Source organism: Lygodium microphyllum, chromosome 25 (genome assembly GCF_053477565.2).
Source record: "Lygodium microphyllum isolate KBCC chromosome 25, Lygodium_microphyllum_v1.1.10, whole genome shotgun sequence".
Taxonomy (NCBI): Eukaryota; Viridiplantae; Streptophyta; class Polypodiopsida; order Schizaeales; family Lygodiaceae; genus Lygodium; species Lygodium microphyllum.
Genome location: NC_141159.1, coordinates 101805818 through 101823771, shown reverse-complemented (window position 1 = coordinate 101823771; position 17954 = coordinate 101805818). Strand labels below are relative to the sequence as shown.

Sequence of the window (17954 nt, the reverse complement as noted above, 5' to 3'; positions counted from 1 at the left end):
TTGTGCTTTTCCACTTTCTTCTTGTGCTGAGGTTAACATTATCCCCCTCCTAGTTTAGTGCCAGTTTTATGGCATTGATGGGTAGTAGTTGATTGAAAATGAAGTTAGGGTGTCCCTCTTTGACGTTGGCCTTGAGTGGATCTGTCCTTTGAAATTGAATATGGTGTTGGACAGATCCGTCATCCTGCCCTTTGCGGTTTGCCATGATGCGATCTCAAGTTGGTGTTTTTCTATTCCCTTCAAGTTGCCCCATCCCTTCACCTATTTTTGTGTATAGTTCACCACTTGCACTAGAGGAAACATGCATGCCTTATAAAAAAATTTACATTGTGTCTCGCACTTTCCTTGTGAGTCCTTGAGAGTTCTCCCTCATCCTTGAGAGAGCCTTGCTAGACCATTCGGTGCTCTCCGTCGTCTTTGTGAGAGCATCCTTCATCCTTGACAGGGCCTTGTTAAGGTAGTTGGAGCTCCCTCCTTTTTTTTTGAGATTGCCATCTCCTCTACACTTTTCCAAATGAGCTCTTCATTCACTTTTTGACTGGGGTTGCCTAGGTCTGTATACCTACTATGGTTTGTCTGCATGGTGACATGTCATATAAGATGACCCCTCTATTATATGGGTGCTAGTTCCAAGACACATGGTTTTGAGTTGATGAAGGTTCGATGACTTAAAAGGTGGTCATGTGAGTCGATGGATGATGGGATCTCGAGGAAATTGGTTTCGGGAAGAAACAAGTCACCCACTTAAGGTAGTGGAGGCCAAGAGCGCATTGCATGGATGATGGGGCCTCCAAAGTTGGGGGTTGGGGCCTTTGTTTGTACCTGAAAAGAAAAGAAGGTGCACTACCTGGGGGTGTGCCTGCTTTGCCGTGTAGTGCATCATGCTTATGCTAGTGGAACTAGGAGTTGGGTTGAGAACCATAGGCAAAGCCTAGGTGTTGTCCCTCACTTAAGGACCCATTTTGTGCATAAGGGAGGTGCGATGCGTGTAGCTTAGGGTGACAAGTCTAACCATATGCGAGTGTTACCTCCCTAGGCATGTCCTACCCTTGATGTTCCCTAAGCATGAAGTGGGGAACAAAATGAGGGGGTTAGGGACGGAGCCAGCTGATCGAAGCCACCAGACGCACCTAACTTGAGAACCCCTAGGGGTAGGTGCATCTAGTGGCTTCGATAAGTCTAGCCATGGCGCAGATGTCTATGGCATTGGGATTTTCCACCTTCTACCTCTTTGGATCTTGCCTAGACTCGGCATCAGTTGCTGTTGTACCTGGTCTCTTGGTCCCTATCATTGGGGTACCATCTCTGGTCCCTTGGGTCATCTCCTTATTTACAAGGTATCTTTTGGCATGGAGCCCTAGGTGATTGTGACTGTGGTGGGCATGGTTCACACTAGGAGGGTAGTAATGGGCATGATTGGTTCCTTGCCCTTGCCTTCTTTTGGAGGAGGCGGCATGATTTTCGACACATGGGTGCTCGGGCTTGGCCCTTCCTCTCTAGGTGGGATCATGGTGTTCACGTCATCTCTCCTGCTCATATATGTGCTAATAATTAATGTGTATTATGCATTTAAAAATGAATGTGTGTTAAGTATGTTATAGAGAGGATGTGTGATAATATTGTTATGTTTGTGTTAATGTTATGTATTGATATGTGTATATGTGTTATTAATTAATGTGTATTATGTGTTGTCTAAAAGTTACAAAGTTGAAATTTAAATATTGTAATTTATTGCATGTAAAATGTTTTTCTTTATCGATACACACTTTGTCTTTAATACCTGTGTGAATATTCATGGTTTAATATAGAGTTAAAGATGCGTTAATGTTGATAAATAAAGTAATTAGATTGTTTATTAAAACTTAAAAAACTTAATATTTTGTTCATTTAAGTTTTAATTAATGCTTGAATACTGTAATAGTTTAATGCTTTTATGATGTCCCTCATGTGTGTATGGATATTCATGCTTTGACGTGGAGAAAAAGATGTGTCAAATATTTTCTCGACATAGTCTCATTGTGTCTCTCTTATGCATGCATAAATATTGTAATACTTTGGTGCGCCTAGGTCATGAAAGTATTCAATTACTTTTTAAAAATATTCTCTCTCTCTCTCTCTCTCTCTCTCTCTCTCTCTCTCTCTCTCTCTCATCTCTTAATATTTTGTGTAACCATGGCAATATGGAGCATGCTGAAACATTTGATGCAAGAAACAATGTCCATGTACTAGACATTGTTTTGTGTACTCCCAATGCACGAATGAATGTGCGTAAAGCCAAAGACATAGCTAGGAGGAAGTCAGTACGGCGTGCCCTCAAACATGTCAAAGGACACAACACTTCCGTTGTATCCCTAAAGCTCATGCATCGGTTGGATGCAATTGAGAAGCAAATCAAGAGTTTAAACAAACATCAAAGAGTTTCGAACTCCTTCTGTCAAAACTTTGGTGATCGCCTTCAAATAATCGAAAAAATCCTGGCAGAAAAATATGAAGGAGGCTTGGCTAATGGGATAATTTTGCAAGACGAGATAGATGAAATAAAGGACTATATAGGAGAAATCTATGAGTTGGTTCGCAAGCACTGGCCACGGTGTGCTTTGGAAGACCATGCAGAAAAGTTGCGAGACCTTGCTAAGAGCAATAATCGTATAGAGGGTGGAGTGTGTGAATTACTGGCTCAAAAGAATGCAAGCGTGCTTGCACCTGAGAGCATTTGCCTCGATGTGCATGTCACATCTCTAAAAGTTTGCCTCAATAGGTTCTCTGCAATGTTGAACCTATTGAATCATCGCATGAGTTTATCATCCAATGCATAGTTCTCTTAGCATATCTAAGGATTTCAATAACTTTTTGTCAGATCCTTCGATAGATATGTCATTCTATTGTTGGGTTTGAGAATTTTCATGTGATTTGGACTTTTGTATCCACCATGATAATGACATGATATGCTCTTTCAATTTATATTCTTGCACATATAAGATTATATTGTTGCTTATGTAATGTTATAATCTTCAATTTTTATATTGAAATAGTGTTTAGAACAAATTTTTCTTGAGGTATATCTTTGCTAAAGTCTTCCCTAAGAGATAGGAAGAAATTTTAGTACGCCTAGGTCATAAAAGTATGCAATTACTTTTAAAAAATGTTCTCTCTTTCTCTCAATACCCGTGAGGACTTATGTATCCCTCACGACAATGACGTAATATGCTATTTCAATTTATATTCTTGCCTATGTGAGATTACATTATCCTCTATGTGAAATTATAATCTTTATCATAGTATAGACTATAATAACGTTTCAAAAAACTTCGCATTTGTAAATACTAATATCAAAGTACATTTTTCTTTTTATCTCAGGTTTTTCTCGACAGTGGTACTTCCAACACATTCTTTGCCTAAAGATCGTGTATTACGTGCACGTAGGGAAATGCTCAAAATTACTAGACATAAACGTAGGCACGTTGCAAGAGTTAGGACTAAATTACATGTTCGTGACCATGCAAGAGATATGTATGAACAACATCATGCAAATGGAAACTATATGGATGTTCAAATCCCAAATCAGCTATATCAAACCAATCAATTTCGCCCTGCATCTTGCTGTGCTGCTCATGATTTGGTATCCTTTCAGGTTCAGATGTCTACCACAACTCAACAATATAATCCTAATGGTGGCTTGAGTGTGTGTAGGCAAATGCTTAATGTTACGAGAGTTGAACGTATGCACATGGGCAATAGTTAGAACAGAATTACAACAACTGCATCATGCTATCATAGATAGAGATAGATACAATGGCATCCAAGCTACAAGTGTCCAAATGCCAGTTGCACCATTGTTATTGTTGAAAGTTCAACCACCTCCTATTCATCAAGGAGACAATGCAACTATCCGCAATATAGATGTTGAGATGTTGGATAACCATGAATTGACCCTTCGGAGTGGGGGTACGTAGCACAAGTCGACAAAGAAATGGAAACACAAATAATCCAGATGGTGAATTAAGAAATTGTAGGCAAATGCTTGATGCTACTAGAGCTGAACATAGACACAAGGCAAGAGCAAGAACGCAATTACAACAATTGCATCGCACTACAACAAATACAATTGATATAAGTGCTCAAATGCCTGGTGCGCCATTATTGTCCTTAGATGTTCAATTGCCTCGCATTATCCAAGAAGAGAATGAAGCTATCCATAATGCAGGTGCAAGTACTGAGATGGTACATGACCAGTACAGGATTCAAGCTCCTATATTTCTACCTCAAAATGGTGGATTTTGTTCAATTCTCCATGACATGCCACCTAATTTGGATATTCATCCATCAGTAACAAATTTGCTCTTCCAAAAACCAAATTTGCATGCAATTGGTACCCTTTGCAAGGTTTGTCACCATTGCATGGCTAAGTTGTGGCACGGTGAAACTAAAACAATGCGTAGAACTTCGATTGGAAAGCATTGCTGTAGAGAAGGGAAAGTAATTTTACCACCTCTACAACAGCCACCACAACCTCTATGTAATTTGCTTGATGGCACACATCCACAAAGTAGAGAGTTCAAAAAAATATATATGTGCTTATAATAGCGCATTGGCTTTTGTTTCAATGGGTGCAAAAATTGATGAGCTTTTGCCTCAAAATGGAAATGGTTATACTTTTCGAGTTCATGGATCAATATATCACCGGATGGGTTCCCTATTGCCAAGTGAGGATAGACAACAAATACCAAAGTTTGCATAACTTTATATTTATGACACTGATCATGAGTTATTGAATTGCATGGGGGTTTTACCTGGGCTTTTGCCAGACTTACTACAAGAGCTTCAACAAATGATGCATGATCACAATGCTTACGCACAGGCCTTTATAGCAGTTGGTGCAAGCTTGCAACGCAATCCATCAGTAGAAATAAGAATGTCCATTTTTCAAAATCGATCCACCTCTAGACGATATTCAGTTCCCACTACAAGTGAGGTTGCTGCGATCATGCCTGGACAAGGCGATGATTATACACTTGATCATCGTAGCATTCAAGTTCGCACACGACAAGGCCATTTGATTTATATTTCTAACTTACACAAGGCATATATGCCACTATTATATGTTCTTCTTTTTCCAAATGGAGAGGATGGATGGCATACTAAAGTTCCATATGCATTTATGGATGCTCATATTAATGCCAATAATCTTGCAAATAAAGATTGTGTCACTCAAATGTAGTATTATGCTTTTCGACTTCAGATTCGAGATGATACTAATGCATGTCTTTTGCGTGGTGGTCGCTTGCTACAACAATACATTGTCGATGCTTATTGTAGCATTGAACAATGTAGATTGGCTTGGTGTCGTTGTAATCAAGCAACATTGCGAGTTGAAATGTATAGGGGATTAGCTGATATGGTCAATGGTTCAGATGCAGTTGATACTAATATCACTGGGATTGGTGTGGGCAGGAGAATACTATTGCCATCTAGCTTTACAGGTGGACCAAGATTCATGTACAAATTATATCAAGATGCTATGGCAATTGTGCATAGCAAAGGCAAACCTGATTTGTTTATCACCATGACATGCAATCCTAGTGGTCTGAAATTACAGATGCTTTGTTGCCTGGTCAAACTGCACATGATCGACCAGATTTAACTGCTAGAGTTTTTCATTTGAAACATAAGGACATGATGCAGTCGATAGTGAAAAATGAGTTGTTTGGTAAAGTTGTTGGATATGTGTCTGTCATAGAATTCCAAAAGAGAGGCTTGCCTCATTCACATACGCTCTTGATATTAGAACCACGCTTTAAGCCACTAGAAGCATGTCATTATGATAGACTGGTGTGCGCTGAGCTACTTGATAAGGAAAGGTTTTTGGTTTTGTATCGAATTATTACTAAATGTAACATACATGGTCTGTGTGGCGAGTTCAATCCAAAAAGTGCTTGCATGGTGGACAGAAAGTGTATAAAGGATTATCCAAAAAAGTTTATACATACAACTACAGTTGATAAAACTGGTTATCCTTTATACAAACGTCGAGAGGATGGAAGGACTCATAATGCTAATGGTAACCTCTTGGATAACCGATGGATAGTGCCTTACAATCCTTATTTGAGTTCCAAGTATAGTGCTCACATAAATGTTGAGGTTTGCTCGACAATTGCAGCTGTCAAATATTTGTATAAATATGTATATAAGGGCCATGATCGAGCAACCATTCGGTTTACAAGTACACGTGGTTCCAGATCCAATGATATTGACACATAAAATATTGATGCACAAAATATTGATGAGATTGAGAGGTACTTAGATGCACGATATATTTCAGCTTCTGAATCATGTTGGCGAATATTTGAATTCAAACTTCATGATGAGAAACCCGATATTCAACGATTGCAAATACATTTACTTGGAGAGAATATTGTTTCCTTTCATGACTCTGATAACATTTTTGATGTGGTGCAAAATGAAAATGCTCAAAAAACAACTCTCACAGAATGGTTTACATGCAATCGTTTGCACCCTGACGCTAACACAGTTCTCTATCAAGACTTTCCAATATTTTTGGTTTGGAATGCACACAAAAAAATGTGGACAAAGAGAAAGCAAGGAAACACATGTGGTCGAATATACTTTGTTTCACCTACGTGTGGAGAAAAATACTATTTGCGCCTACTACTCACTGTATGCAAGGGGTGCACATCCTTTGAGGCATTGCGTACGGTTGATAATGTGGTATATTCAACTTTTAAGGAGGCTTGCATTGCAAAAGGAATGTTGGAAACAGATGATGAATGGCAAATGTGTTTGCGTGAAGCTGCATTGATGCAAACCGGTGCTCAATTAAGAAATTTGTTTGCATCCATCTTGGTATTTTGTTCGCCTGCCCGACCTAGGGCTCTATGGGAAGAGTTCTTAGTTCCGCTGATAGAGGATATAAAACATCGACTCTCCTTGCAAAATAGGCGAAATGTTGATATGCAAGATGAGGCCAATAATCATGCGTTGATGCGTATTCAAAAACTTTTAGATCAACATGGACGCAATTTGGCAGAGTATCATGGATTGCCTGAGGTGACAATGCAAGAGTACACAAATCCTTTGATCCTTGATGAACAACTATATGATAAGGTAGAACAAGAGAATACCTTCTTAACAATGCAAGCTATGTTGAATGATGGACAAAGAAATTATTTTATGGCAATAATGAATGCTATTGATAGTGGTTTGGATAGACCATTTTTCTTAGATTGCCAGCTTTGTAGATTTCAACGTCACGGAACCACCTGTTGTCATGATGTTATGAGGACACAGTGTGAAAAAGTATGGAATGCACCAGGTGGTTTTGGAAAAACATTCCTATACAAATGTTTGCTTGCAAAGCTTTGCAGTCAAGGTTGCATTGCCATAGCTACAACATCCTCTGGTATTGCTGCATTGCTTTTGCCACATGGTCGTACTGCCCATTCAAAGTTCAAAATTCCATTGCAAGCAGATAATAATTCTACATGCAATATACCTGTTCAAAGTCATCTTGCAGCACTGTTAAAAGAGACAAGTCTTATTTTGTGGGATGAAGCTCCTATGTTGCATTGTAATACCTTTAAGGCACTGGACAAAACTTTAAAGGATATAATGCAGTGTGATATGCCATTTGGTGGTAAAGTTATTCTACTAGGTGGAGATCTTAGGCAAATGTTACCTATTGTACCAAAGGGTACCTGTGAGGATATTATCGGTGCTGCTATATGTTGTTCCAATTTATGGCAATATTTCAATGTTTTGAAACTTACACAGAATATGTGGGTCGCATAGATCAGGATCAGTTTGTTGCATGGTTGCAAGATATTGGAGATGGAAAAGATTTGACACATACTAATAATATATTGCAAATTCCACTTGCATTGTTGTTAAAGGGAGGATCTATGTAAGACTTGATCAATTTTGTCTATTGTGAAATGAATTGTGTAATTCATTACAAAATGTTCTTTAGTGGACGTGCCATTCTTGCACCTCGAAACAATGATGTGGAAATGATAAACAATCATGCATTGCAGCTGATGTCGGGAGAGGTTAAACAATACTACAGTGCTGATTCTGTGGATAGAACTGAGGAGAACTCATTCCTCTATTCTGTGGAATATCTAAATTCCCTTGACCTCAGTGGAGGTATTCCTCCTCATATCTTGCTGCTCAAAGTAAATGCTCCAATAAAATTGCTCAGGAACTTAAATCCTTCTAAAGGTTTATGTAATGGTACTAGGCTGGTATGTAAGGCTTTCAATAACAAGGTCATTGATGCAGAGATAATTACAGGGACCAGTATTGGTGACAGGGTTTTTATCCCGAGGATAACTTTCATCCCAACTACACTGGAACTTCCTTTCTCAATGAAACGCTTGCAATTCCCAGTCCGTTTGGCATTTGCAATGACAATCAACAAATCTCAAGGCCAAACGTTATCATGTTTGGGGATATATCTAAAAACCCCAGTCTTTACTCATGGTCAACTCTATGTTGCTTTCTTAAGAGTAAAGTCTTCGGACAGATTGAAAGTCTTGATTGATGAGAAAGAGGACATGGTAAATGGTACCATCAATATTGTATATAAAGAAGTTTTACAGAAAGTATCGTAACCTCTATTTTTTCAAAAGTGTAATCTTTGTTCTCCCATATTATATTTGCATAATATTTTTATTTCAATACAATCAAAGCCTTTTTTTCTTCTTTGTTCACATATATATAAAATGTAGTGTTGTACTTTCTTATGTTCTTTTTCAGTAATGAGTTCTTCGTCGATGAAAAGCAAGTTTGACTTATTTTCTCTGATTTAATACTTTAATGCTTTAATCATATCTCTCATGTATGGATAGATATTCATGATTTTATGTAGAGTTAAACATATGTTTGTTTTACTATATGAGAACATAGTATTTAAATTATTTCTACCATAAAAAGTTATTTGAACTTTCTATCATAACTGTAATGTTTTTTTTCTCATATTATATTTGCATAATATTTTTGGTGCAATATCATCAAATTTTATTTATTCTTTTATTATTATATATTATCAGAAAATGAACTATTTTACTGTCTCCTGTTCTTTTTAAGTATTAAGGTTTTCAAAGAAAAGTAAGTTCAGTTTTTTTCCTTTAACAAAAAATGAAATGTTTTAATCTCTCATGCTTTTTTGAAATATTATATTCCTTGAATAAAACCATGTTTGACTTATTTTCTATGAATTTTGTTTGCATTTATACAAAAGTAAGTTTTGAGAAATTATCATGTATAAAGTTTTTTTATACAATATTTATACAATATGCATTACAAACTCTTTTTCTCTTCTAAATTGGTCTTCTAATTTCAATATTGTAAACTCATTTTTTTTCATTTTTTAAAATTTGATCAATATTACTACTTTTTATGTTTTCTAAATTTTATTAATAGATGGCCCAAACAGTGTTTGAATATTATCGTGCCTCTCCTTATCAAATGAGACTTCAAGAAGCAATGCGAACTATTGCTACGGATGATATTATCTATAGAACTTTGGCTAGGGTAATCGAAAGATTACCCAATGATGGATTTACTAATGGAAACACTCCTTTATATGTAGAAATTTTATATTTTGGATGGATCCAATGCTACTATGTTGGACAAACAGATGTTGAGTACTTCATATCTTGGTCCCACACTAGACACATACCGAATGACTGGAGTAAATGGGAGTTTCGAGATTTATCATGTTTTGTGACTTTGCATCAGTTTCATCCAAATTCTGCCGACTGCTCTACTAATGTTAGAGCCAATCATATCACGTCCCCAGGAAATTATTACTCACCATTTTCTTTAATGTTTTGCTTTATAAATTTAATATTGTTATTTCTAAAGTCTTTTTTTTTCATTTTTTTAGATGTTGCAGTATAATCTGGAGCGGGCCGTGTCACAGCTTCGCCCACACATGTTCCCCATGCTAGATCCACTGTTGATAATTCATCTAAGAAGAGAAAGCTTTCTTTTCGATAGTTGATTTTTGACAGTACGACTATCTTTTTGAAAACATTATATACTTTCTTTTCCATTTACCTGTTGTTATAGTTGAAATTCTTTCAATGATATTTAAAAATCACTTTTACTTCAGTTATCTTTTCTAATTATTATGGTTGAGATAATCAATGTTATTGTATTGAATTGTTAGATATTATAATGAAGTTTAAAGATTGCAAAACTATTTGACTCATTACTAGGTGAAAGAATGTGTGAACAAATTATAAACCACTTGTGCTTCACATTTCGACGCGAAACGCCAGGAGAAAGCTGGCGCGTAGCGTGCCGGCCCCTTCGCGCCGGGCTGAGCTAGGCGCGGAGCACCTAGGATATATTAGATAGAAGTATAGATAACTCAAAGTCCAACATATTCCATAAAACCTATCAGAAGAACGATAGCCCAGACAAGTTGCCCAATTCCCAGGGAGCTCATTCAGGCATGTCGAAAAAGAACAGTCTCGCAAAGCGCAAGAAGCAGCACGAGTTTGACCTCAAGCGTAAGTTCTTCTGTTCGTGTTATGAGAGAGAGAGAGAGAGAGAGTGAGAGAGAGAGAGAGTGTGTGTGTGTGTGGCGCGCGCGCGCTAAACACTCCTAATCTTCAAGCACAACGGACTAAGTATCACCAGGCACACGACCCAGGACTGATATCAAGGACGAAGGTCGAAAGTAGAGCAGGATGGCAAGGTAGATGTAGACGTTTTCCATGTCCACCATGTCTCTAAGCTTGCTAATGTAACCCAAGGATCAAAATCTTGCAGAGACCCTCCTACATACGACGATGAAAAAGAAGCACCTGAGACAAGAGCATGAGACTGGAAGGCAGGTGGCATGATTTAGAAGCAAGCCATTCAGACTAGTCTGCCTACATTGATCTCACACACAAGACTTTTTTAGGGTGAAACAGGTATAATTTATGACCTTGATGTACAAAGTGGCTGGAGACTGCAGGTGAATGCAGCCTAAAAAGGTTAAAAAGATTGGGTGAAACAGGTACAATTTGTGACCTCAATGTACAAAGTGGCTGGAGGAGACTGCAAGTGGATGCAGCCTAAAAAGATTAAAAGGACTGGGGTGAAACAGGTATAGTTTATGACCTCAATGTTCAAAGTGGCTGGAGGAAACTGTAGGTAAATGCAGCCTAAAAACTTAAAAAATGCTAATGGAAAAGATCATATTGAGTTCTATTCAATCCTTAAGTGACAGGCTGTCGGAAAGAGTTTGATATAGAGATCTCCATAAGTTGACAATGTTGTTGAGTTTCCATATCGTGCAAAGTGTCCAAAAGTGCATCTACGAAAAGGAAATAGTAGAAGGCTTTAGTATGATTGGGAAAGATCCAAAGAGCTAAAAGTATTAGCCAAATCCAGAAAAGCAAAATAGGGTCTAAAAGAAAACCTTGCAAATATAAACAATATCAAAAAATGTGTGGAGAGGTATCATGTAGAGTGACTAGTAGGAGCATGTCAAAATAGAGTGCAATGATGGAAGTGTAGAAATATGCTATGATAGATTGCACAAATATAAGCGAGAAGAGAAATGCTATGAAGGAACAGAAGAACTCAAAAGATAGATGCTCAGGAAATGGAAAAAGATAAGAGATAACACAAATCCAATAGTGAGTCACTCATTGCGTGGGCATTAGTACTAGCTTCATGTTTGTAATGGAACCTGCTATAACGGTATATGTCGAAGTGAGTGGAGGAGGGAGCACTTGACCAATGAATAGGCCGTAAATGTGATCAAGTTAGCTAGTAATAATGAGCCTTCATAAATGTGGTCGGCTAGCACAAAAAGTACCAGTTAGCCATATGAGGCCCCCTCAATCAGGCAGCCCACATCATGACTAAAAAAAAACACATAGCTGACTAATGACGAATCCACTAATACCCACTCTTAGGTCATGGGTGATAGGGTATAAATTACAATACAATATACAATGATAATGACTCATAATAGTACATGTAACAATGAAAATAAGAATGAACCATGGATACCTAAGTAGTAAGTGATTAAGCCATGATCTAGGTGCCTCATGAAAAACTTGATCTTAATGTTGATTATACTAGCTCTTGAAAACAAGAAGTAGTCATAGCAACTCTTTATGCTTGTCAACAATGTCTTTGCAAGAGTAAATGTGACCATGGATTCCCTGCCTTTGGCCAGACTGCCAACATGTCTCCTCATGTGAGCTCGAACTAGGAGTAAATCCAGCTCTGTGTCAAACAAAATAACTCTCATGGACTTGGATATCATTGTATCAATCCTAGTTGTAGGATTTCAAATCTTGTGAAACTATATCAATGTGGAAGGGAAGCCCCTCTCTAGGTTCTTTGCACATGTATGGAACATATGGGTAGGGCTTAGTTGCCCCACCTTTGCTACCCTCTGACACTTTCTCTTTGGCACTAGAGAGTCACGAGGGATGATTCTAGCACCGAAACACTAGAAGATGAAAGAGGGGGCCGACATGTGGCTTTCCCCTTCCTCGTGGAAGACGAGCCCTTGCAAGTTGTGGTTTTTTCCTTTGCAAGAGGACTTGAATGAGAGTTGGAGTCAGACGATGATGACAACTTATCAAAGGAGTCCGTATCCTGCATTCCCTCTTCTCCTTCTTCTTTTGCAATGTTGCTAAATCCTTGCAATCCTTGCATATATGTTCCTTCTTACCAGAGTGATAGGATTGGGTCTTTGTCTTATTCCTCTTGTCACCCCTCTTTGAAGCTGCAAATGCCTCTTGTTGGTCACCATATTGAGATAAAAGCTTGCCCTATAACGGCAAAGACACCTCATGCTCTATCAACATGGAGGACATATTATCAAAGCAAACAAGATAGTTGATATTTGAGCTCGTAAATTGTTGGTTGTAAAGAAATACTTGTCTATAGATAACAAGCATAATCGTACAACAATCGCTAGTTGTAAAGAAATACTTGTCTATAGAAGAGTTGGTTTCTGTGGTCTTGGACCAAGAGGAGCAATTGAAAGGTACCAATGCTTTGAAATCTAAAGCCTTGGTTGGTCAATCCTCTTAGAAGAAGGGGAAGGACCAAAAGAAGAAGAAGGAGGGCAAATCTAAGAAGGACAAAGAAAAGGAGTTTGCTTGTTACATTTGTAGCAAAACATGCCTCTTCATCAGGGTCATCCGGTTGTACATTTGATTGAGCTCCAGCCATATCTCATGAGCCACCGTCAAGTGCTCGATGTGAGCTATCACAGTTGTGGTGCAAGACAGAAACAGAAAAGATCGAATCTTGGCATTCAGTTTGTCCCAATGAGATTGGGCCTTGGTCAACTCTGCACGAGCATTGGAAGAGAGTTTGGACTCATCCCTCACTGAGGGCCTGTTAATCTCCTCCATCACCAGTTTCGCCAAATCATAAGACTCTAAAATGGCCAACATCATCACCCACCAGATGTGGTAATTGTCACCATCAAGCTTTTGATCCGTTGGAAGAGCCGGTAGGATAGGCATCTTCCTGTCCATGATCGCTTGGAACTCCAAATCAGTCTTTGTAGACATGTTAACCTGCAATACCTGCACAAACGCAAAAGCAACCCCCTTTGATTGTGAAAGCGTAGCCTTCTAGAACTGATTCCTCCGCTGCCCAAACCTTCTTCACCCGCCGCCGGAGGCGATGAAAAAGTAAAATCTACAATGGAAGGCCTCAAACGCAGCCTTCCTCCCCTTGGAATAGCAATAACCTGTAGCAAATTCACCGATTAGACTCCTTTCCCTCATGCCCACACTCGCTTCAGCCTTGATCCTCGAATCCTGGAAACGCAGCCTTGTGTCGCGCTGAAATCTCCTCTTCAGATAGGTTTAGCCCTCAGTTAGTCCATCTTCACCGCTCTGATACCATGTCAGAGTGCAGCGATGTGGAAGCGTAGAACAGAGATAAGAGAGAGTGAACATAGAGAGAGGAGAGAGAGAGAGAGAAAAGGAGACAGTGTAAACGCACAAAATCGCGGTGTAGTATGCTGTATAAGAGTGCAAAAATACACATGGGGGCAGAGGAAATATCTGCGTATGTCTCTGACTTGATGACCTCGATCTCTGTTAGCCCGAGCACAGGAGCATAGTCTGTCTCAGCCAATAGATCTCAAGATTAGAATTTGAAATCACTGAATAATGTGTGTTGGAGTGTGCCACAAAACCGGCTATAAATAGCCGAAAAATAGGAAATAACTGCAGCAGGTTGGCTGCATTAAATGCAACCGATTGTAGTAAAAACTGTTCGACTGTAGTAACCTGTCCGACTGCAGGTGCTGACGTGGCACTGACGTCCGTACTATCTAGGAAATGACTGGCTAACACTTATTCCATATGGACGTGGTGGTGCCCATATATTCGAGGTACTTTATGTGCCGGCTTTGGGGTACCATCTCCTTTCGGTGTGCAAGATTTGTGCCCTCGACCTTTTGGTCGAATTTGATGAGGTTTCTTTTTGGATTCTTGATCGTGGATTGAGACATGTTCTTTCTTTAGGTTATGAGGAGAATGGTGTTAAGACTTTAAGCTCTTTCACCTTTGGTTAGTGTATACCCGACACCTAGTTGTTGTCAAGTTTTCTCCATATGCAGACATTGAATAAGTCGGTGACTCTAGGTTTAATCACAGTTAGTGAGATGGTTAGTTAGACCTAAGTGTTGTATTCACTTTAGTTATGTGTGATTATGGAATAATGAGAAATGAGAGGAGATAGCACATTGCTACTCTAGGTTGCCTCAACCCTTCTCTAACTTGCAACATGGTAGTAGAGCCATCTTGGATGGGCTGTTTGCAGCTTAACAAAGTGAAAAAGACCTGAAGATTGAAGAGATAGGATCTTTGTGAAGAGGAGCAGGCTGCCATTGTTCATGCTGAGTAAGTGTTAGGTCATTTGTGTTTCTCTTTGCTATTGGAGTGTGCCTGGGTCCTATCTGAAGCATTTGGAGGCTTCATTGACCACATTAGAGAGAGCATTGATCATCATTGTGATGGAGATTTGCTGGAACACACTCCAGGTTGCGAGCGTGATTGCGCCTGCTGATGTAGGAGATTCCCTTGGCTGCAAATCAAGGTAACACAATTGGTTGAGCTATCAAATGCTTGCAAACAAGACCCTGGAGCTCTAATGCTTGCTTGGGAGCTCAGCTATGGACTGTGAGACAGAGTTACAGATCTGAAATTAAGTGCAGGCCTGTTATAAACAGGGAATAGGCAGCATACACTTGATCTTGGATGGAAAATGGAGCTATTTGACATGCCGTATAGACCTCATTAAAGCATACATACATCCTGGAAGACATATGCATTATTTTTCATGCCTTTGAGCTGCAATTTCTTGAAGAAAATACACCGATCTGAGAGTTCATGACAAGCTGAAAATCTGTCATAAACAGTTGGCAGCAAGCATTGGTTTATGTTGAAGCAGTCCATGACTTTGGTTGGCTCCTGTGAGATGTATGACTTGGCATATGTTTGGTAAATGTCTTGTGGACTAAGAAGGGGATTGAATGCTAATGTTTGGAGCTGAAAACAAATGTAATGACATGGCTTTGGCCGTTTATGAACAGTAAATGCATTGTATGACACTAGCTCTTGAAGACAGGACCTCGTTGGATGATGAAATGATCATGTATTGATTTCCAGTTGTGGTGGCATATGTATATGACGCTTTGAGGAGTTTTTGGGCTGAGATTCACCTTGTTTTGACTATGTTTGAGCTGGCTGCAACTTGCAGGAAGGTTATTTGACTCTTGTACTTGCTGTACATGAATTACTTTGTGTCCAGATTTACATATATGGACTCCCATATGCAGAGGTAACTGTTTGAAGTGCTGTAGGGGTGTTTTGAGGCATATATACTCGGTTTTTGGCTGGAAAAGGGTTGCTGGTCACTAAAACTTTCTGCTCACAGACTGCTTGTCTGTTTACTCTCAGTTAGCTTGAATGCATGCTGAATATGCAGTGAATGTAGTTCAAGTAAACGGGTTGTAATACCTAGGTGGTTTGTCACTTGACAAGGATGTATGTGACAAGTATTTTGGACTGAAATATCACTGATCTGAGCAGAGGTTGATGCTGAAAACTGTCATTACATAGGAAGGTTGAAACTGATCAGTTAAGAAGCCTTGGTTTGCAGGTAGTCAGGCAGTGTTTGCAATATGGCAAATGCAGACAGAACCGACAACATAACCCAGATAGTGGGAGAAAAGCTTGACAACAATAACTATACCATATGGAGGTTCCGCATGGAGAACTTCCTAACAGGAGAAGGATATTGGGATTTGGTAACGGATATTGAAGCTGAACCTGAGCTCCCAGAGAGGATTCCTACAGTTGACAGAGACGGGCACACCGAGCTTGGACGGAAAGAGCACGCAGGGTTTTACATTAGCTATGTCACTATGTATCTCGGATTCTATGGCGATGCAGATAATGAACTGCAAGTCACCAGCAGATGCATGAAACATTTTGATCAGGTATTATGGCACAACCACAAGTGCCAAAAAGCTACAGTTGAAGCAGAAATTCAATAATATGGACAGAAAGGGTAGGTCTATTCAGGACTATGTCAGTGAAATCAAGATTATTGCGGACCAATTAGTGTCCATTGGCACACAGGTAGAGGATGTAGACATGGTTGCAGTAGCATTAAATGGCTTGGGGCCTGAATATAAATCGTTTGATATTTCCATATCTGTGCGGGCTGAAATGCCAGATTTTAATGAACTTGTTGCATTGCTCATTCATGAGGAAGTTAAATTGGGATTGGCTGCAGGCTCTAGCAGCTTCAAGAGCAAGGATGTTGTTTTTAATTCAAATCAATGTGGCCTTGGGAGCCGTGGTAGAGGTTATGGCTCTAGCAGAGGATCTCAGCAGAATGTGTTTTATGGCAATAATAACTAGCAGGGTTCAAATACAAGAGGAGGTGGAAATTTCAGAGGGAGAGGGAGATCTACTTTAGAGGCAGAGGCTCCTGGCAGCCACAGACCTCTGACAATCCTAACAAGGATAAGGATTGTCACTACTGTGGTAAGTACGGTCACATTGCCAAGGACTGTTGGAAGTAGGGCAATCGAAAGGGCAAGAAGCATGGACATTATGCATCGTCCAGTCAGACAGAAGATGCGTCTGGGGTTGTTTGCCATGACATATGTGAAATACAGGGCTGTCGAGAAGTCTATTGAGGATGCAGTTTGGTATATTGATTTGGGAGTGTTGAATCATATGACGCCTCATGGTGACTGGTTTACTGAAATGGTACCTGACGGGAATGGCTATATATGCACAGGAGATGACACGCAGCATAGCATTGAGCATAAAGGCAGAGTACCTTTAGTGATTCATGATGGCAGAAAGAAGAATCTGCATGGTGTATTGCATGTCCCATCTATTACTAAAAATTTGTTGTTTGTGGGTTAGATGATTGAGCAGAATCTGCAGGTTCGGTTTAATAAGCATGGATGCTTCATTGAAGAGTTTGGTAATGGCTGCAAATTGATTGCTCGTGGTCATAGACAAGGCAGGATGTTCACTTTGGATGCCACTTTACCACAGCTGAAATCAACCATGTTTGCTCATGGCTTAGGCACAATTAGAGACTTAGAAATATGGCATAAGAGAGTGGGGCATGTTAATCTTTAGCGGCTGTAAATGATGTAGAAGAAACAACTTGTGATAGGTCTACCTAAGTTTGCATACACTGATATTGGTCATGTTTGTGATGCTTGTCAATTTGGTAAATAGTCAAGGTTGCCTTTTGTCAAGCATGTATGGAATAGTACGCGATCGTTGTAGTTGATTCATTCTGATGTGTGGGGGCCAGCCCATAATGCATCTATGGGAGGTTCCAAATACTGTGTGACATTCATTGATGACTTTAGCCGCTATACTTGAGTGTACATATTGAAAACAAAAGATGAAGTGCTG

At 39.4% G+C, this 17954-nt stretch overlaps 2 protein-coding genes across 2 annotated transcripts in view; both read left to right on the top strand.

Annotated features, from left to right (window-relative positions):
- The first annotated feature begins 5395 nt into the window (after positions 1-5395).
- On the top strand, positions 5396-8627 carry LOC148014570 (uncharacterized). The gene is made up of 6 exons (XM_087666567.1): positions 5396-5480; positions 5597-6220; positions 6320-6558; positions 6745-7122; positions 7306-7793; positions 7985-8627. Exons 1-6 carry the CDS (start codon positions 5396-5398, stop codon positions 8625-8627), a joined length of 2457 nt encoding a protein of 818 aa, XP_087522693.1.
- Positions 8628-10322: 1695 nt separating this feature from the next.
- The window catches only part of LOC148014567 (uncharacterized), a 34278-nt gene continuing 26646 nt past the window's right edge, over positions 10323-17954 (top strand). The window contains exon 1 of the mRNA XM_087666422.1: positions 10323-10535. Coding sequence (XP_087522548.1) covers positions 10478-10535 — 58 coding nt within the window. The 5' untranslated portion in view covers positions 10323-10477. The remainder of the gene's footprint in view (positions 10536-17954) is intronic.